General features: G+C 42.5%; 1 protein-coding gene across 2 annotated transcripts in view; it reads right to left on the bottom strand.

The window, feature by feature from the left end:
• Positions 1-19,472: 19,472 nt before the first annotated feature.
• PRKCH (protein kinase C eta) overlaps positions 19,473-22,037 on the bottom strand; it is a 227,910-nt gene continuing 225,345 nt past the window's right edge. For both annotated transcript variants that reach the window (XM_033952506.1, XM_033952505.1), the window contains exon 14: positions 19,473-20,280. In XM_033952506.1, the coding sequence (XP_033808397.1) occupies positions 20,134-20,280 (147 nt within the window). In that variant the 3' untranslated portion in view covers positions 19,473-20,133. The remainder of the gene's footprint in view (positions 20,281-22,037) is intronic.

Raw genomic sequence — 22,037 nt, 5'->3', positions numbered from 1 at the left:
TTTTTTATTTCGTGACGCCTTTACTTGTGTTTAGAGTTCTGTTCTCATTTTTTTATTTTTTTTTCCCTCTTTCTTCTATTTTTTTTCTTCTTTTCTCTCTCCTTCTCTTTTCTGTTCCTCTCTTACTCAACCAACCGCTTTAAAAAAGCGACCCCCCACCCAATATGTTTTACCCCACTCCCACTTTCTCCTTCTCTTCTCAAAACATGTAACTTTTCCCCTCCTTTCCCTTTTTACCTTCACTTTCAAGTCTGTCCAGTTAATGTCTTTGATGGTCACCCTCATCATTTTTAAATATCTATTATTTTTTTCTCTTTTTAAAATTTTATTGTTAACCGGCCAGATACTTGTTGATGTTCGGTATATTAAAAAGTAAATAAACTTGAAACTTGAAACTTGCTAATTGGCTTGTTATTCAATTAAATTGCATGCGGAAATTGGGCATGTGCGCAATTTAAAGCTGATAGTTGATTCTAATTTATTGAAACTTTTTTGTCTTCACAGATACATTTTTTCTTATTGTTTCAGTGACGACATGGTTTATCTTATTTTCCTCCCATGTTTTAGTTTGTGTTGTATGCAATTTGTAGCACTGTTTATAGAATTAGGCCAGATGTGGAAAGAGGGTATACTTTTTTTTAAATTTATTTATTTTAAAATTTTCTTCCCCGCTTATCACCTAAGCGAGTTACAATAGAAAATATACACAGTCAAAACATACTCAAACATATTAGAATATATGCATCCTTTCCTATTCTTCCAAATACAATCACTTAAACTAGCATAACGCTAATAAAAAGCTCACCCTATATGAACTGTAAAATACATTTCTCTTCAAAGGCTTTACTAAATGGATAAGTTTTCAGCTGCTTCATAAATGACAATTTCTCTCTACATAATCTTAACAACCATGGCAATGTGTTCCACAGATATGGACCAACAACAGAAATAGCTGTTGCTTGTGCTTTTTTATAACGTGTTTCGCCTACTGCATCAATCGATAACTTCATTGCGGATTATGATCGCAAATTTCTAGAAGGTATATACCGTTTCAGAAGCTGTCTCAGGTACAAAGGTAAGAAGAAACAAAAAACAATGTGGAGAAATGATGTTCCTGAGATGGACTTTATTGATATTAAAATAATATTAAAACCTGGCAAACCGCATAAAAACCTCTAGGACGCAGTCCGCTGAAAAGCTTTGGACCCTGGACCCCTTATTTCCAAGAAGAAACAAAAAAAACAATGTGGAGAAATGATGTTTTTGTCAGGTACAAAGGTGTCTCCTCATAAATTACCTGATGAACAATTGTCAAAAGTTTGTATTCAGTCCTTGATTGAATTGGTAGCCAATGCAAACTCTTCAATGCTGGAGTAATATGATCATTCCAGGCTACCCGTCTGATCATATGCATTGCAGCATTCTGCCCTACCTTCAATGCTCCAAGTCTACATGTGGCAATACTTACCAGCAAAGAATTACAAAATTCAAGCCTAGAGATCACCATACATTGAATCACAGTCCAAAAATCTGATATTGACATCATAGATTTCACCCTGAACAGCAATCTCCAACAGTGCATGCATGCATTATGGTCCAAGCATGTGTGCGCTATCAGGAAATGTGCCCTCTTTGCACATAGTATGCACTCTAAGAAAAATGTGCAATTGTAATGATATTTGTTCTGGAGTGAAAAAAAAAAATCTGGACAAAATTTTTTTTTCAGGCTACCCATCCTTAGTCATAATTCCCCTTATTCTACAAGGGTGGTTTGAAAAGTTTGGTAAAAAAGCAAGTTAAACAATGTAGCCGCCATTGAGGGCTATAGAGTTAGTCCAGTGAGTTTCCAGCTTTTTCGTATCGTAGGAAAAATAGCTTACTAAAAACCCCTGGAAATTATGGTAGGACTAAGGGCTCCTTTTACTAAGGTGCGTTAGGGCCTTAACGTGCGAAATAGCACGCGCTAGACCTTAATGCCAGCATTGAGCTGGCGTTATTCTAGAAGAATACCGCTGGTGTAGCGCACCTTAGTAAAAGGAGCCCTAAATGTATAGCTCTCGATGGAGACTATATTGTTTTACTTGCTTTTTTATCAAATTTTTCAAACCACCCTTGTATATCCTAGCACCTTACGTTAAGCGCCAATTGTATGCTTAAGTTATAGAATACTATAGAATGCTTACATGTAAGATGTGATGTCATCAAATGCAAGACTTTATCTCACATTCATGCCGTACTTCATTCATCCAAATTTACAAATCGTCTTACTGGTCCTCAGCGGGCCACCAGGCACTCAAACTACTTTCATTGTGCTGGGCTTTATGCTCCCACTCGTCATCGGATCCAGTTTTCTAAATACTTAATATTTTCGATAGTTATATTTAAATAAACTTTAATATTTATCTTGAATAAATATGTACTAAAAGTCACCAGGCACTCAAACTACTTTCATTGTGCTGGGCTTTATGCTCCCACTCGTCATCGGATCCAGTTTTCTAAATACTTAATATTTTCGATAGTTATATTTAAATAAACTTTAATATTTATCTTGAATAAATATGTACTAAAAGTACTTAGCTGAGTAAAAGACGCTTTTCAACGGGGGTAGAGTCACCAACATGTTTTGCCCTTATAGTTCCAAGGGCTTTCTCAAGGGTACCTCTCCCTAAAACAGTAATAAAGAGAAAACTAAGTCTCCATAACCTAACGCCAGGTATTAGTGCATATTCTATAATCATAGGCCTTCAATAATCTTCTTGCAACTTAAAACCTCTTCATTCACCCCAACTCACCTACCTATTTACACCATTCAAACCGACCATTGCTTCTAAGAAGGAATGGCGGCCCCGCTCTTAACCCATAAATTTAAACGCTCCACACCCCCACCGTTGACGTCCCAATCAATCCTAGACGTCAACGACTGACGTCAAAGCGTACGTCATTTGACGATTATATTCTCACTAATTATATGAATGAAACTAGGTGGGATAACCCCCCAAGAAACAACCCTCCTATAGCAGGGATGCCCATTCTAGTTCATTATTTGACCCATTAGGGGTCACAGTATTCAAACGATAGATCCACCGTTGCTCCAATACATTTAATTAAATTAGGTAAATTGAGGCCAGGGGAAACACGAAGGCCTTCCGGGGGGGGGGGGGTGCAGTCCTTCGGGGGGAGGGGGGAGGTTGTACAGGCCTTCAGGGGGGACAGGCAGGCCTTGGGTGCAGGCCTTCAGGGGGGACAGGCAGGCCTTGGGTGCAGGCCTTCAGGGGTGGGGTGTAGGCCTTCATGGGGGAGGGGACAGACCTTCGGGGGGGGGGACAAACCTTCAGGGGAATGGGCCCTGGTGTAGAAGTACATGGAAGAAGGGAGGGAGGGAGGGAAAGGTGGGGGTTCAAAGAGATGTGCATATGCCGGACTTTGGGGGGAAGATATAATGGGTCTAAAATAGAGGAGAGGGAGAGAGATGATGGGCAATGGGATTTAGGGAGGGAAGGAACAGAAAGGGAGAGAAGTTGGACACAAGGGATGGTGTGGAGGGGGGATAGAGATACTGGGTAGGAGGGTAACTGGGAAAAGAAAGGGAGAGATGGTGGACCCTGGGGTGGTGGGGAAGGAGGGAGAGATGCTGGATGAAAGGGTAGTTGAGAAAAGGTGGATCTGTGGATGGAGACAAAAAAAAGGAAAGATGCCAGACCTCCGGGGGAGGGAAGGGAAACAGAAGGGGAGGACAGAGATGGCAGATGGATGGTTAGAACGGAGAAAGAAGAAAGAAGGAGACCCTGGCAAGCAAGTTATCAGAAGACAACCAGAGCCTGGAACCAACAAGATTTGAATAATGACCAGACAACAAAAGGTAGAAAAAATAATTTATTTTCTATTTTGTGATTACAATGTCATATTTGAAACTTTTATCCTGCCAGAGCTGGTGTTAGACCACAAATGTGAGCTAGGATTTAACAGAGAGGGGAAAAGTCTTTTTTGTTTGTTTACACCACAGCACTAGTGTGGTTAGGAAAAGGTAAAGGGGGTGAAGAGGTTATAAAATAAACCCACCAGGATGTTTTTAAGAAAAACAAAAACAAAACACCCAATTGGGCAGGAAAATCGAATCGAATTGAAAAATCGATTCAATAGGCTGAATCGAATTGAATCGAAATCTTTTTTCCTGAATTGGGCAGCACTGTAGTAACTATACCCAAACCTCCGGATTCCCTGACCACTCCCTACTCGCTAAGCTATGCTGATTGACTTATTTGTAACATCACTGTATATGTACAGTCTCTTACTCTGTTTACCGCTCTGAACTGTTATGGTACTGCGGTATACAAAAATAAAGTTATTATTATTATTATATTAGTGGAGCCATATTGTCTTACGGTGCTTTCTGAAAAGAAATTAAGACAGGACTATTTGATAAATTCATCTCTTAATATGATGTTTTATTCCTTACATAATAATTTTACCACATTAACTTACATTTTTTATTGTCTTTTTAGTTAATATGCTGTATTTTTACTATTAATATTTTGTATTTTGCTGATTGTCCAGTTTTTCTCTTTTGTATAAACTGGTATAGAAAAATAAAGTTATGTTATGTTATGTTATGATCGCTTTAGGTTGTTACCTGTTCCTGGAAAGGCTCAGAATAAGACTTAAAGTGGAATTTGTACCCGAGTCCCCTGGTTGAAAGTCCACTGCACTGATCCCTAGGCTGCCCCTCTGCTCTGCAGAGCTGTCCTTGTGGCCATTTTTGTATAAAAGATGCCAGACAGACAATTTTGTGCCTGCCTTTGTGCTGTTAATATGTTGGAAGTTTCATTTCGGTAAATGGCTGTTCATTGTGGATTTTGCCTGTAGTTTGCTACCAAATGAGTATGTTGCTAGTTTATTTTCCAGGGTCTTTTTATAAGAAATTGAATGGAATTCTCACTAAATTTATTTGGCTGGGTAAAACTGCTAGAATAGCTTTAGTATCTTTGCAAAAACCATTGTGGATGTTTTTAGCACAAGAATGTCCTTCTCATGCATTTTTGAAAAGGAAATCTTGATGGTGTTCTTGTTCGAAAATAGCTATGAGATGGACTCTTTTTTGATGTTATGAGCAAGACTTCCCAATTCCGACTTGGATGTTCTTTTTATAATGCCCTTCCATATGTCATTCATAAAATTTACAAATACGAACCCAACTCCTTCTCTCACAGAGCTGCAGCAAATGCTACCCTCTTGAAGCTGCTTAAATCTTTATATGTTTTCTCTCCAACTGTTTTTTTTTCTTTCCTTTCTGCAACTCTCCAAATCTGAAATATACCATTCATATAATGTGAAAAAAAATAAATAACTTATTACAAAAAAGAAATGCTGGATTTCCCATAATGCATGCTCTATATAAACTTCTTGGGTTGTAAATTGCAGAGCATGACAGATTATACTCCAGGGTGGGTTATAAACTGTGACCTGATTGACTGTTATACATCAGTAAAAACCTTGCACAGATTTTATAAACCGAAATACATTAAGATGCAGTAAACATGTTCTAAATGAAAAAAAAAGTTTTTATTTAATCAGACAAAAAAAAAGAAGACACCCACAGACAGGAAAATAATTCATGCAAAAAAAAGAAAGAAATTTTAGACTGGGGGAAAGAACATAGAAAACAAAATATAAACAAGCTGGGAATGTGAGTGGAACTGGAGAGAGACACATCTTTGAGCATAATTTTGTAACAATGAGCAAGGTGAGAAGACAGAGTAGCAAAAGGGACATCAATGTTAGATAATCAATAGATTAGTTCAGGGCTGGGCAACTCCGGTCCTTGAGGGCCGGAATCCAGTCGAGTTTTCAGTATTTCCCCAATTAAAATGCATGAGATCTATTTGCATGCACTGCTTTCAATGCATATTCATTGGGGAAATCCTGAAAACCCGACTGGATTCCGGCCCTCAAGGACCGGAGTTGCCCACCCCTGGATTAGTCAGTAGATTTGGAAACTATTGCCTAATCTGGATGAATCATTCCTACAGCAAAAAAAAAAAAGCTTTGTGATCTCCAGAGGTACTGTACACATCTACAATAGAAAATGAGCTGGGGATATTTGTAGTACCTTAGTTTGTATGGTATGAGAGGCAAGAAATATTAGTTACTCTGTTCAAAAAGAACCCACGTGAGACATCCACAAACACTGATAAGAAGTTACAGAAGTGCAAAGTTCTCCGCCTCCATATTAGGCATTTTATAGAGCTGTCTTTCGGGGAGTTTTTGTGATGTTTATGGTGGATGATTCATGCACTTCGACACCTCGTCATGATGACCAATCTTCCTGTGGCAAGTCTTGGGTTTAGGTATGAGTAAATCCTGGCATGCAGGTATGGGTATGTGCTTTCATGAAATGGTGCTGCTCACTAAGAACTTCGTGCCTTGGTAGACCAGAGAGGGAGTGGCTACAGGAATCAACAAAAGGCACAGAGTATACATATGATTCATGAAGTAGTATTCCCATTTCTAATGTACACAGTAGATGGTGCCAAAGAGGAAATAATTGAGTAGGTGCAGCAGTCTTAACATCTGGAAAGTAATTTTATAATACGACATTGAGATTAAGAGATCCTATAGGCACCAATTTAAGGCACTGTTTTATATAGATACGTGGAGGGCCATTTTCCCCCTTGCATGTATGTGCTTATCGAGTTGCATGCTAAAATTATAGAATACCATTTAGCACCCACCCGCAGTTACATGTGTCACAGTTTCGCATCTAAGTGCTGGTATTCTATAACCTACCTCCCTTTTACTAAGCCATGGTAGAGGTTTCTACCATGGTCCGGAGTGCTGAATGCTCAGACACTGCTCATAGAATTCCTATAAGCGTCGGAGCAGCGACAGAGCTTTTAGCATCCCTGAGCCGCGGTAGAAACCTCTACCACAGCTTAATAGAAGAGGGCCTTAAGCACTCAGGCCCAGATTCTGTAAAGGCGGCCCAGGAGGGGCGACCAATACAGAATCGGGCCTACACTAACCCCGATTCTGCAACCGGCGTCCATGTTACAGACGCCGGTTACAGAATCGGGTTAGAGTAGACGCAGGGATGTCCCTGACGCTATAAGTATAGTGGCCGCCTGTCCGATTGCCAGCAGGAGGGTGCCCAACCCCTCCTGCCGGAACGCCGCCCCACCCCCTCCCGACACTACCGATCACCGGCAGGAGGATGCCCAATCCCTCCTGCCAGAAGATACTCCCCCGACACTACTGATCACAGGCAGGAGGGTGCCCAATCCCTCCTGCCGGAAGACGCCCCCCCTCCAGACGCCCCTCCCCGCGCTAACAGCCACCAATGACTGCCCCTAACTTCTTCCCCAACTAACCTCCCCCCCAAACTAACCTTTAATTGTTGGCCAATCAGGCCTTAGGCTTAGTGGGGATGGGCGGACCCACTATGCCTAAGGCCTGATTGGTCCAGGTTTCTGGAGCCTGGGCCAATCAGGCTTTAGGCTTCGTGGGATGGGCCGGGAAGGGGCAGGCCCGCATCATTTCGACGAGGCAGGCCTGCCGGCTGGATGGTACCAAGACCCATCCGGCCACCCAACAATTAAAGGTTAGTTTGGAGGGGAGGTTAGTTGGGGGGGGGGAAGTTAGGGGTGGTCACTGGTGGCTGTTAGTGCGGGGGGGGCATCCGGAGGGGGGGCGTCTTCCGGAAGGAGGGATTGGGCAAACTCCTGCCGGTGATCGGTAGTGTCAGGGGGGGGCATCTTCCGGCAGGAGGGGTTGGGCACCCTCCTGCCGGCAATCGGACAGGTGGCTGTGGCCACTATACTTATCGCGGCAGAAAGTTCCCTTGTCCCGATAAGTATAGTGGCCGTGTCTACTTACAATGCAGGCCAGCATTTTGCTGGCCTACATTTTAAGCGTCTCTTCCTCTACTAGGGAGACGCGTAGGGCCGCCTAGGTTCGCCTAAGGCCCTTAGGCAAGCTTAGGCGTTTTGCAGGCCTCCCTAGGATCCCGGTGGTGCCTTCAATATAGACGGCCTGCCTGGGGAGCATTTTTTAAAAAAATGTGCATCCCGATTGGTTGATTAGACAGCTGTAGGACGCCTACAGCTGCCTAAAATCGGAACGGCACTTTTCAGAATCAAGGCCTCAGGGTAGATAAAACAAAAAAAAGAGCATCAAAGTTTAGGCACCAGGATGATGTGTGCTAAGCACAAAGTGCTTACTTGTTCGCTTTTCCATCCTTGAAGGGCTGTATCTACAAGAGATTCCTTGATAGAACATTATCATTCCAAGCAGGCAAATGGAATAAATGTTTAACCAACTTTATTTCAAACGCACTTTCTTATCAAACTTTTAGGAAGTCAATCAAAATTTATCTCTTTGATAAATTTCTCTGACTCCATTTCTGCCTTCATGTATTAGTCTGGCCTCTAGAATACGCTCTATTATTGTCTACTGTAACCTATTTGTTGTCATGACTCTGGTTTCAAACGACTATGAATGTCTACTTGTAACCCGTTCTGAGCTTCTGGGAGAACGGGATAGAAATCGAAAAAAATAAATAAATAAAATATAATTTTGAAAGTTTTTTGTATTACCGCTGTCTGTATACAGTCTCTTCTTTTGTAAACCGCTCTGAACTGTTTGTGGTATTGTGGTATCCTATATAATAAAAGGCTAACTCGTGCATGCGCACTCCTATTTGCGTGTTCCATGCGCTGTAGGTCTGTGGTCGCAGGAGTGCGCATGCGTGAGTCCCCAGCCTTCTTCCCAGCACCTACCTTGGCTGTCAGCAGCGGCGCCTCATCTCCTGTGGGGACCTCATGTGTGCTGTGTCCGTCCGTGGCCGCGGCTTGAGGCATATGTGCCAGTTAGGTGCATCGGGCGACAGGAGCGGCGCTGGCGGCGGATGGCGGGAGGAGGGCTCATGGTCCTGCCGCCGCTGCCGCTCCTGTTCACAGTGGCCTGCACGTCGCCGACTCCCCCCCTTCCCGCAACAACCGCTACTGCTCCTGTTCAAAGCGGCCTGCTGAGGTTCGTGGCCGGCTGTAACGAACCTCGCAGGCCGCTCTCCACATGGTAGCACGTTCCCTCTGACGCGATCGCGTCAGAGGGAACATGCTACCGAGTTGGAGAGCGGCCTGCGAGGTTCGTTACAGCCGGCCGCGAACCTCAGCAGGCCGCTTTGAACAGGAGGATCAGCCACTACGGGGATCGTGAGAAGAGCCGCCGAAAAAAAACCTTCAGCCGCAGCAGAGAACCTTCAGCACGCAAGAAGGGAAGGGTAGGGGCCGAACGGAGCAGGGCAGCTCACGGTAAGAGAAGGGAATGGGGGGTGGGGGAAAATGCTTCTATTACTTCAGCAGGGACCTGGAGGGGAAGGGAAATATCAGTGCTGCTTCTGCAAAGGAAAGTGGTGGGGGGGAAGAGAAGGGAATGGGGGGGGAAATGCTGCTACTACTTCACAGGGATCTGGAGGGGAAGGGAAATATCACTGCTGCTTCTGCAAATGAAAGTGGGGGGGGGGGAGAGAAGGGAATGGGGGGTGGGAGAAAATACTGCTACTGCTTCAGAGGGACCTGGAGGGGAAGGGAAATACCGCTGCTGCTTCTGCAAAGGAAAGTGGTGGGGGGGGGGGAAGAGAAGGGAATGGGGGGTAGGTGGAGGAAAATGCTGCTACTACTACTTCACAGGGATCTGGAGGGGAAGGGAAATATCACTGCTGCTTCTGCAAAGGAAAGTGGGGGGGAGGGGAGAGAAGGGAATGGGGGGTGGGAGAGACAGAAAGAAAGACAGACAGACAAAGGGTGCCAGGGAGAGAGAGAGAAAAATTGCAGGAGGGAGAGAGAAAGAAAGGAAGAAAGAGACAGGAGCAGGGAGAGAGACATAAATAAAGACAGACAGCCATATATTCTAGCACCCGTTAATGTAACGGGCTTAAACACTAGTATATAAATAAATTTATTATTATTATAGTGCACGCATCTTTAGTAAACGCTCCTGAGCCACTCATGACTCTCCTATGGCCTTGCCCCTTTTCAGCTGTGCACTAAAAGATTTACATGTGCATCCTTATAGAACAGAATTTAGGAAGATGTGCACGTAAATCCAAATTGTTGCCAATTGATCATCAGCACCCAATCATTGACACTAATTGGCTCATTGCTTAATTAAATTGTGTGTTTGAATAGGGCATACACCCAACTTTGAGCACCATACAAGGGGACGCTAAAAAGTTCTCAGCCCAACCAACAAAGGGCTAGATTCACTAAGCAAACCGATCATGTATCGATCGGTTTGTGAGCCCTTTGCGACCAAATTTCCCTCCAACCCCATTCACTAACGCCTGTAGCGATCCGATCCCGACCTTCCCATGCAAATTAGCAAAACCCCATGCAAAATAGCCAAGAGATTGATTCACTAACAATTGCTTGGCTATTTCGAATCAGGTTTTACTATTAGCAAACCCAACTGCTGCAGACCTGTCGGTAACTGTAGGTTTTTTGACAGGCTTGCCTGTCTTTTATTAATTTATTTTTTACAGCCGCGTCGAAATCGGAGCCCTGCCACTGCCGTAGCACTTTCCCCTCTGCCTTGGTCCCGCCCCTTCTCTGACATATGGGACCGCAGCAGAGGGAACGTGTTACGGTGGCGGCAGGGCTCCAATTTCAAAGCAGCTGCTTTTAACATAGGCGGAGCTGAACTGTACCTGATGGAGGAAGGGAAGGAACGGTGGGGCAAATTTGGTCAACGGCAGGAATTGTTTGGCGGACCAAGCACCGTGAAACCGTGAGGAAGGCCGCCGCAGCCTCGCAGCTAGGTAGGGGGACAACAATGGCGCTTATGCTCAAGTCCCCGCCGCAGCTCCTCTCTCGATCCTGGTGCGGTTCGAGAGAGGATTCGTGGCGGCGGCTTAAGCATAAGCGCGATTGTTTTCCAAGTTGCCGAGTTTGGTGACGTAAACCCGCGCATGCGCACTAAAAAAAACGCAACGGATCAGGGAACACGTTTTTTTTAGTGCGCATGCGCGTCCTACCATTTTATTATATTAGATAAAAAGAGCGTAAGCTATGCGCACTAGAAGTACCCATGAATTTTTCAACTGCACATGTGGTTTGAAAATGGTCTCTTTAATGCTTAGATTCCTTCCACGGTTGAAGCAGCCCTGAAGGAATGAGATCTAAATGACACATTGTGGAGAAAACCTGGCAGTGTTTGGGGGCAGCCTGCCAGCTGTATCTGACTCTGCCATTTAGAATTGTTTTCCTTTCCAGCTCCGGTCAGTAAACAGAGCAGCCCAGCTAATGTTTCCCTCAGAATCGGGAAATGAGCTTCGCTTTACGAAAAGTGATGTCAAATGAGGGAAAAATGAAACCCTTTCAGCTGGTTGTTGCCAGAGCCCTTCTCCATGCCACGAGCGTTATCTTCTGGATCGTTTGTTAAACATTTCCAACCATTACAGCCTAACCAGTTTTAGGGAGACAGAGGACACAGCTCAGGTCGGTGGGGTCAGGGGCTGCTTCTTCACCAGATCAATATTTACGTTTGAAACCTTGCTCCAGATCCCAGGGCACAACTTAAAGCCTCCATGGTGCAATATTACAAAACTGCATAAAATTTAACATGAAGCTCGAAAACAGACAGGAGGCAAGTCTATAAATGACAAATGTGCAGTTACACACGTCTTCTGTGTGTAAATGCTGTCCTAATTGGCACCAACTGCAAGAGGAGGATCCAAAACAAACCAGATGAGCTACAAGATGTGGATAGTGACTTTGGAATTGAAATTTAATGCAGGTGTAGTTTTATTTTACTTTATTTACTTTAAGTTTTACTTTTTTTTTGTTTTAGTAAGGCTTGTTTTGTTTTTAATGAGTTAGGTTAGCTTTATTTTGGGGGACACATTTCTACATTCTATATTCAAAAGCTAGATTGCATGAGTTCTTTTTAAGTTGGATTATATGTTTTATGAGAGATGCTGTATGTATAGGCATAGGATGAATGCAAATTGGTATAATTACCTAGGAGGCTGTATTGTAACACCATTATATCAGCTCATGTAAATTGCTCTGTATTGTTTCACCACTACAGAAGCTCATGCTATGTGACATCATTGCAAAAGCTTATGTAAACCACTCAGATTTGACTGTTCCAGTCATTAGTAGCAGTATATAAGCTCGGAATAAACAATAAACAGCACCAGCTGAGGTGCACAACTTATTAAATGCTATCAGCCCACTTACACCAGTCATTGACCTGTACAATGCTGCATTGCGTCTGGTGGCACTTTAGAAATACTCGTAATAGCAGTAGTATTGTATCTAACTTTTGGTGTACTAAAGAGGTTTTACTCTAGTGTTCTATAAGATTAGGCATGCCTAAGCGGTTACAAAATTGGCACTCATCACCTAATTTGAGATGCCAAGTTATAGAATTATCTTTACAAAGTGCCACATTAACTGCCACATTGATCACCTAATGAGGAAATTCTTACCAGGAGCAGGAAGAGGAGGGGGGATAGACCTTGCAGTATAAGGAAGCGTCATTAAGGCACATTAACGGCTGTTAATAAAATTGCAAGTTTTGTGCCAAGTTATACTTGCTGTATTGGTAAAGGCAGTTAGGCCCAGGTTCTACTGTATAAACAGCACCTGAAATTGTCACACCTAAAGCACATAAGCGTGTATTGTATATGCCTGATTTGTGCTAGCTGGGTGCCATCAACTCGTGTTCGAGTCCTTGCGACTTGACGATGATATCAAGTTTTGGTGGCAGAATACAGAAGTAGATTGCCAGGCCTTTCTTCTGTGGAGTATAAATTCGATGTCGCATCGAATGCAATCCTCCACCTCCAATACTGCCCATCTGCTTCTGTCCAGATGGGTGGTACATCGTTAGTTTGACATCTCCGCTGAAACCTATCTGCCTTGGGAGGCCCTTCTAGTAGTGAAACTACCGACGGCATAACTTTCAGCTTCACAGATGCATGCAAGCCCCAGTGGCACGACAAGCCCATGCACAGTAATTTGTGCTAGTATTCTATAAAAGAAGGATGGTGCTTAGATTCCTTTATAGAACATACACCTATCAGGTGCCCTCTGCTCCTAGATATAGATGCCCAGTTGCAGAATTATTCCCTATGAGCAAACCTCAATGCATTTTAGTAAATTGACCCCTCAATGTGTTAACCAGCTCAGTTGATGTGGCGGATGAGAGGCTGCAGAAACTGGTTATTTTTCATATTATAGTTCAGGGGTCTCAAAGTCCCTCCTTGAGGGCCGCAATCCAGTTGGGTTTTCAGGATTTCCCCAATGAATATGCATGAGATCTATGTGCATGCACTGCTTTCAATGCATATTCATTGGGGAAATCCTGAAAACCCGACTGGATTGCGGCCCTCAAGGAGGGACTTTGAGATCCCTGTTATAGTTCCTCTGTGTGTGTGTGTGTGTGTTTACGTGTATATTTGGTTTAGTTTTGCTATTGACAATTTGACAGCGATACCTTTCTATAGATTTGACAACACTAAATTTTGAGAGAAATGAAACAAAGAATTCAACATCATAAAATGGTTTCAATGATAACACGTTTACTGGATTTTCTTTGTACTTGTAGTCCCTTGCTGGGCATGGATTTCTATGTGAGAAGCTCCAGGGTATGTACGGTACTTCATAGGCGGTAGCACAGGATTCAGGAATGGGAATAGCTAAAACCGGAGAGGCCATCACTCATTCTGAAAGCTTCCAGTTCCCAAAACTCATATTCCAGTCCAGGTATTTTTCTGAACCATTAAAGTTTTCTGAAAGTCTTCAGTCAAGACAAAAGAAAAAGTCATAAAAATGCAGTGGATAAAAACAGTGAAAGTCGCAGTTCACCTTTGCTCTGTCAACCAACCTTTGCTACTTCATTGCCTGGAATTCTCCAGTCTTTTTATACTCTTCAAAATGCCTTGTACCTTTTAGAGACTGGGCATACAGACAACAGTAGGCACAGAGAAAATGAATATTTGCTTCTCGGCCTTTACTCTGAACATTAGTAACATAAAGGGAGCACGGCTTTAGTGCACATCAAGTAGCTATAAACCAGGCTGTGCATACTGCTACAAACAAGAAAAAAGGCAAACGAGATGTTCAGATCAACCAACTGTTACGTTTATTAAAAAGTCAAAATATCTGTAAAATGTCCTGACTAGGATCCCAGTTTCAGAATCTAGAGATGCCTTTTTCAGGGGACTGAAAGCACGCTGTCTATGCCCGACACTGTCAAGAAGCTCACATCGAAACACTTGTTGGCGTTGGCAGAGATGCCGAAACTGGGATCCTAGTTGGGACTTTTTAAAGGTATTGTGACTTTTTAATAAACGTAACTGTTGGTTGATTTGGACATCTCGCTTGCCTTTTTTCTTGTTTGTCACATACTGAGGTAAGTTTCTTCTTCTGTTGGTTCCATATGGTGCAGGGGTGTCAAAGTTCCTCCTTGAGGGCCGCAATCCAGTCGGTTTTTAGGATTTCCCCAATGAATATGCATGAGATCTGTGTGCATACACTGCTTTCAATGCATATTCAGTGGGGAAATCCTGAAAACCCGATTGGATTGTGGCTTTCAAGGAGGGACTTTGAGATCCCTGATATGGTGCATATTACTACACCATTACCATGCAGGACTTGCCCCAAGGAGGGAGAGCATCAATGGGAACTCTGCTTACTTAGAACATGAGGATGTTACTGTCTAGCCCAGGGGTGTCCAATGTCGGTCCTCGAGGGCCGCAATCCAGTCGGGTTTTCAGGATTTCCCCAATGAATATGCATTGAAAGCAGTGCATGCAAATAGATCTCATGCATATTCATTGGGGAAATCCTGAAAACCCGACTGGATTGCGGCCCTCGAGGACCGACATTGGACACCCCTGGACTAGAGTGAGCTTGGACGGAAACTTCAGCAGTTGGAACCTAGGACAATAGCAGGTGGACTTTAGTCTATGGCCCAGAAATATCAAAGAAGAGACAAGTTAATTTAATCATGTATTTTTAATGAGAATAACAAAATGGGCAGACTGAATGGACCGTTCAGGTCTTTATCTGCCGTTTATGTGTGTATTCCACTGTGTTTGGCAGTTTCTCTTGATGTAAACCGCTGTTATTATTATTACTATGCTGATTGTCATTTACAGCGTATTCTGCAACTATGAGCATTTAACCCGCCTTGGGAAAGCCAGTTATCACGCTCCAGCCGAGAAGGGTTGCCCCTTCAAAATCATGAATTGTAGATAGCCCAAAGGTTTCCCCCCCATGTCATATCACCCAGCCAGCCTAAATTAAAGACGGAGCTGTAGAAGGCCAGTTTTTTCAAAGCTAGGGGAGGACTTCTGGTGCTGGGTCTCTGCCTGTAAGTAGTAGTCTATGCTGCTATTTCAGAGACATCCGCCCTTGCTCCTTTGCAACCTTAACACACAAGACCAATAATTGTTTTCAAACTGGGCATACTGCATCCAGGTCTTTGTTGTAGCTAGAGATTTACAGAGGGGAACCAGTAGAAGTCACAAATAAGTTCTGTTTAGGTTTGCAATGATAGCTTTCAAGGACACTGGAAACAGCAGCCAGGGTCTGAGAGTTTTGAAAGTGCTCAGAGATCCAGCACACACTGTACACAGCAGTCAGCAACTGATTGGTGTCACGTCTCTTGCCAGGTCCTGAATAGTGATGGTGCATCTGCACAGCCTGTTTGTACTGAATAGCTATGCCCCTCCCCCCACCTTTAGAGAAAACACTGGCCAGAAGCCAGGCATAGAAAAAGGCTGAGTGATGGCAGCTGACTCTTGCAGGACCAATCTTGAAGCAGGAGACAGGCTGGAAACTCAGTGTACCGACTCATGTGTGTGTGTTGAGGAAGGAGTATTAATCGGAATTTCCAGGTGTCCAGCATTAAAGAGGAGGGACAAAAAAAATTTTAGATATTTGATTGCATTTTGAGTGAGAACTTAATAATGTGCATGGCGTGATTTTCCTGAAAATGAAATCAGCCTATTGACCTTAATAATAGAAACAAGGACTACAGGTCTAGAAAATGCAAAGTGTTAGGAAACCTTATCAGAAATAACTTCAGTCCCTCAGGGACATTTTAAATCTCTTCAGATTCTTATTCTGCCAGTTCTAAGCATTTTCTTAATTGTTAACCTACTTTATTCATGCAAAGCTGTAGTTATTTGAAAGTAATCTTAGGCCTTACAGTGATTCTTCAGCAGGTTCTTTAACTCATGGCTACTGACTAATATATATCTTAATATATATTATATACATCATATATAATATATGTTAATATATATATTATATATTATATACTGTATATACACCATGAACTGTGGGGTCAACATTCAACAGCAGTTAACTAAATAACCGTCTGTTTTTTAATTTCCTGGGCTGCTAAATGTGGCATGAGGTGGGCGATTTAAACTTGGAAACATGGAGTTGCAGAAACAGCTCCATTCAAAAATAGACTGGGAAAAGCCATAAAAAAATGCCAATGTGTTTGAAAGTCTCTCGGGGCAATGCCAGATCCATCTTTGTAAACAGTCAGTAGCCATGAGTTAAAGAACCTGCTGAAGAATCACTGTAAGGCCTAAGATTACTTTCAAAGAACTACAGCTTTGCATGAATAAAGTAGGTTAACAATTAAGAGAATGCTTAGAACTGGCAGAATGAGAATCTGAAGAGATTTCAAATGTCCCTGAGGGACTGAAGTTATTTCTGATAAGGTTTCCTAGCACTTTGCATTTTCTAGACCTGTAGTCCTTCTGTTTCTGTTCTTAAGGTCAACAGGCTGATTTCATTTTCAGGAAAATCACACCATGCACATTATTAACCCAGTTCTCACTCAGAATGCAACCAAATATCTAAAATTATTTTCGTCCCTCCTGAAAATCCAATCTGTCTGTAACCGTTATGTATCAACAACAAAAACGATTTTTCTGGATCGTATTTTCATTGTTATCCCTTCATTTTGAGAGATATCAAGTGACTCAGCGTCTCAAGAGTCAATGCTGGCATTTTGGATCAGCTTTGCATTTAAGATATAGCCATATTTAGATAAATAACGCAAGGACACTCTCTCTGGTGATGGAAAAGCTGGGGAGGGGTGTGTGTGGTTAAGTGGGGAAAGGGTAAGAAAAAGAGGAGAGAGAGCAAAATTAATCAAGAGAGGAGAGAGAGCAAGAGAGGAGAGGAGAGGAGAGAGAGCAAGTTAATCCACTAATGCAACATTAGGATTTTAATCAATTTTATTCTTGGCCACTCTTTTCCATTTTCAAATGGCCATATGTTGTTCTGGGCTGTTAAGAACCAATTTGCTTTAAAAAATATAAAAAAAGGGAACTGCTACTGAAGAAGAGACTATCAAAACAGAGACTCTGTCAAGCAGCGACCTGTAACTTTTCTACATTTAAGATAAGTGTCAGTCTTTCGTTTTTGGATTTTTTGACTATTTACAAGGATAGGCACCCCCGGGTTGGACTCAACGTGGTTAATAGCAGACAGAATACAGTGGATAAAATTTGAGAATTTATTTAAAAAGCTTTTTGAAAGAATTTATATTATGGCACATTTCAGTTTAAGCATTGGGGAAGTACTGTAAGGTGAGCACTGGGAAAAAGCCTTTTAATTTATGGAGGCAATTTCTAAAGGCTCCTGGACTCAGGCGAGACCTTATCGAAGTCCTTCCATCACTTTCTCTCCCTTTTACAAAACCATCAAAGCGGTTTTTAGCACAGGCCGGCGCGTTACATACTCTGCGCCGCTCCCGAAGCTCATGGGAACTCTACGGGCTCCTTTTACAAAGGTGCACTAGGGCCTTAACGCATGGAATAGAGGGCGCTAAATTGCCGTGTGCGTTAGCCGCTCCCGCCTCCTTTTAAGCAGGTGGTAATAATTTTGCTAGTGCGCGGTCATTTTGTGCGTGCACTAGAATCACTAGCACACCTTGGTAAAAGGAGCCCTATGAGTGTGGGGAGCAGCGCAGAGCATTCAGCTCGCCGGCCTGTGGTTCTGTAAAAGGTTTTTAAAAAATAAATTATTTAAATACTTAGTAGAACAGTATTTTGCCACTTCGAATATTCTTGGGCAGGATTTTTTGTGTTTATAGTACTAAGGCCCAAATTCTGTAACCAGCGCCTAAAGTTAGGCACCTATTTCGGAGGCGCCCACCTGGATAGGCGCCTATCTAAATTGAATAATGAGCTCAATTAAGCTTTTTAATCGGCACTGATTGAAACATAGATGCCTATCAAGAAAGTGCGATTCTGTAACAAGGCGCCTCTAAAAATTTAGGCGGCCTTCAAAAAAAATAGGCACTATGCAAATTAGGCGTGGGTGTGGCTACGTGTTAGGCGCCTTCTTACAGAATCGCTGCTCTTAAGCGTGCTTAAGCACTCGCATGGGCACCTAACTTTTAGTTGTGCCTAGAGCTGGCCTATTTATTGGGCGCCTCCAAAATAGGTGCCGCTCAGCCCGATTCACTAAACAGCACCCAGTTTTACTTGAATCGCGCTGAGCAGTGCCTAAGTAGGTGCCTAACTTTTGGGCGCTCCTTATAGAATTTGCCCTTTAAGTGCTTAACCTCCCCTTCCCCTCTTTTTTCAGAATATCGAGTCGCACTCTTTTCCTTCGGCATAATATTGTTTGAAAATACTTTTATTTAAATAGTACCATTAAATATCTATAAAATTCCTTGAAGTGCTACCAATTTTATATTCTAGCGGGCAATTCAAAATGCAGCACTTTTCCTACATAACAGTATTCTAGCATTGTAATGTTAACTCGCTTATTAGGCAGCTAACTGACCAAGAAAATTCATCTGAAATTAGAGAATGACACGGGGACAAGTTTTTCCCCGTCCCCGCAGGAACTCATTTTCCCATCCCGTCGAGTTCTTTTCCTGTCCCTGCCCCATTCCTGCAAGCTCTGTCCTCATCTGCACAGACTCCGGAAGAGCGTTCCAGTTCTCTAAGGAAGTTCTTCTTCACCCAGATAGTGGTGGAAAACTGGAACGCTCTTCCGGAGTCTGTCATAGGGGAAAACACCCTCCAGGGATTCAAGAAAAAGTTACACAAGTTCCTGCTGAACCGGAACGTACGCAGGTAGGGTTAATCTCAGTTAGGGCGCTGGTCTTTGACCAGAGGGCCGCCGCGTGAGTGGACTGCTGGGCACGATGGACCACTAGTCTGACCCAGCAGCGGCAATTCTTATGTTCTTAAGCCTCAAACACTTTAAAATCATGTGTTTGAGGCTTGTGCCGGTTAAGGCAGAGCTTACAGGAATGGGGCAGGGACAGCGACCAAACTCATGGGGACGGGATGGGGCATTTGAGTTCCTGTGGGGATGGGGGACAAATTTGTCCCCGTGTCATTCTCTATCTGAAATTGGTTTGTCTGGAAACTCTTGATACAATAAGAATGCAGTACTGAAAAGCATTTCATAGAACTAACTCTCAAAAACAAATCAAAATACTGAATTTATTACTCCTTTGTTTCTGGTATTCCATAGTGCAAAGTACTTTTCCTGAAAGTGGAGCATGTTTAAAAGCAAGATGTCTGAACTTGATGCAGGGATTTTTTTTTTTTTTTCTTCTTCATTGGCAAAATTGACCTGCATTTAATTTCTTCGGAATTATCTCCACTCTTCAGGTCACTCACTATGTGCTGACCCAGCTGTCACACCGCTCAGGGTAGGAAACAGATTACAGCAATCATATAGATGCCATTGTCCTGTTAGATTCTTTCCCAGTCTGTCGACTCAGACGCTGGAAGACATCCTCCATTCCTTCTTTCCAGGCTCTTCCTGCAATTTCTCACACTTCTCTCTCTACTCCATCGCAAATCAGTGCAAACTGCAGAAGCTGGAGCACCGACAAAACCATAAGTATTAAAAACTTAGTACTGTTTTTTAAATCCAGTACTATAAATATTGGATCTCAAAAGCCATAAAAATGTTCCATCGAAAAACTGTTCACATTATGGTTAATGTTTATCTCTGCTAAAGTAAGGCCTCTTTGCTGTGTGCTTCTTGAGGTGGGAATCGGTGCCAGTTGCTCCTCGTTCCTCAAACTCCATGTTGCCTCCATGTGAATGTCATGCCATATGTTACCTTATTACGGCTATAAACTGAATTCTGGTGCAGTGTAGGAAAAGTTTCTAAATTCATCCTGGTTAATCATCGTGAGAAGTTTTTGATCTATTGGAGTTAAAACTGGCTCTTCTTTGATAAAGTCTGGATCAAAATTATTAACATCCTCTTTGGATTTCTGCGAAATGAAGAAGAATTAAAAAAAATAGTCGTCACATTGGTAAAATGTCCTTTATAATCACAATTAATGATTGCTTCTGCAGTCTGACCTTTGGGGATATCGTACAACTATGCAATCGTATTCAATTTAAACCCTTTTATTGATCATTTCACTCTTTTTTTTAGGATCTTTCGAGTCGAGCACAGTAATCCTCCATAGTTTCTTAAGAAAACTGCTCAAATCGTCATCGATTCTTTTTAAATTTTCTATATGATTTTTACTTTTGCTCATAATCTTAACATAAATATAAGCATTTTTCTTTTTATTATTTAAATATTATTTAAAACGCCCCCAACTTAGGCACTTATCTTTTGTGTTAAAGTTCTGTAGGCTCGGGACCTGCCGACATGTTTCACTTCCTTGGCTGTATTAAGGCTGTCCCCTTATGAAATTGTGCTCCACCATCAAGCCCGCTAAATTTTCAGGACAAGACCTTTGGGGATGTCACGTGACATCAACAGTGCGCTAATCTTGAACATTATCCCGACTGTATCTTCCACTGTTCACAAAATGGTTACGCTCTCACGGAACCATGGATTTCTAACAGAGAACTTATTCATTACTAGGATGGGTACTGATACACTTATAGGAAGCCATACTACAACAATTAATACGGATAACCAAGTGGGTCAATTTTAAGTCAGCAGTCACCACAATGGATAGTACAGGTGCTAAAATTAATATGTATATTAGGTGCTCCTATCCATATAGGTAAACGCTGAATATATGACTTGACCAGTGAATGAACCAGCACTGAGTGTGTGTGGGGGGAGGGGGGGAAGAACCGGGCATCTATGTGGTGCCTAGTCTATAAAGGAAAGTACCATCCTTTACAGAATATGAGCCTAATGGGTGAAATATGCCCCTATAATTTAAATGTGAGCACTTATTCTAGCTATAGAGCTGATCCTTACAGCTGGAGGTACAAACTTATACTGTAGGTTTCTATCAGTTAAGCAATTAAGTGTGAGTTCCACCCAAGCAACACCTAGATCAAACTTATATAGAATTTGGGCCATAGTACTTACTTTACATCATGCCTAAAAAAATTGGCGCCGACTAATGTGGCACTAAGTATACTTCTACTTTTTATAGAATTGTGCTTAGTACTGGTGTGCGACACAGGTGCAGGCATTTTAGGCTAGCTAAAACCAGGCCTAAATGCCTGCACCTAAGTTATTACTACTGCTACTACTATTTATTATTTCTATAGCGCTGAAAGGCGTACGCAGCGCTGTACATTTTAATACACAATAGACAATCCCTGCTCAGAAGAGCTTACAATCTAATTTAGGCGTATTTTACAGTATAACAATGCACTTAACTTTTAGGAATGTCCCTGATGTGCCTCTGGACACCCCCCCATTTCAAATTCACACACTGGTGTATACTTTTTACAGAATCACGCTGAGTTGTGCGAATACTATTTAATTAGTCCCAGTTAGTGTCAATTATAAGTTAATTGCCAATTATCGAAACCAATAAGGCCAATTGTTCTATTAAGTTGTGCGCTTAGGAAGAATTTTGGCATTTAAGTACACACACACACAGACATGTCTATATGCCATTATTCTAATTATTTACAGATATAATTGGCACATTAAGGGCTCCTTTTACAAAAGTGCACTAGCTATAGTGTGCACTAGCCGAAAAAATACCGCCTGCTTAAAAGGAGGCGGTAGCGGCTAGCCCTCAGTGCTGGGTTTTGAAGATTT

The sequence above is a fragment of the Geotrypetes seraphini genome, chromosome 7 (assembly GCF_902459505.1).
Source record: "Geotrypetes seraphini chromosome 7, aGeoSer1.1, whole genome shotgun sequence".
Classification (NCBI taxonomy): domain Eukaryota; kingdom Metazoa; phylum Chordata; class Amphibia; order Gymnophiona; family Dermophiidae; genus Geotrypetes; species Geotrypetes seraphini.
Note: the sequence above shows the minus strand (reverse complement) of the source record. Positions and strands in the feature narration are given on the sequence as shown.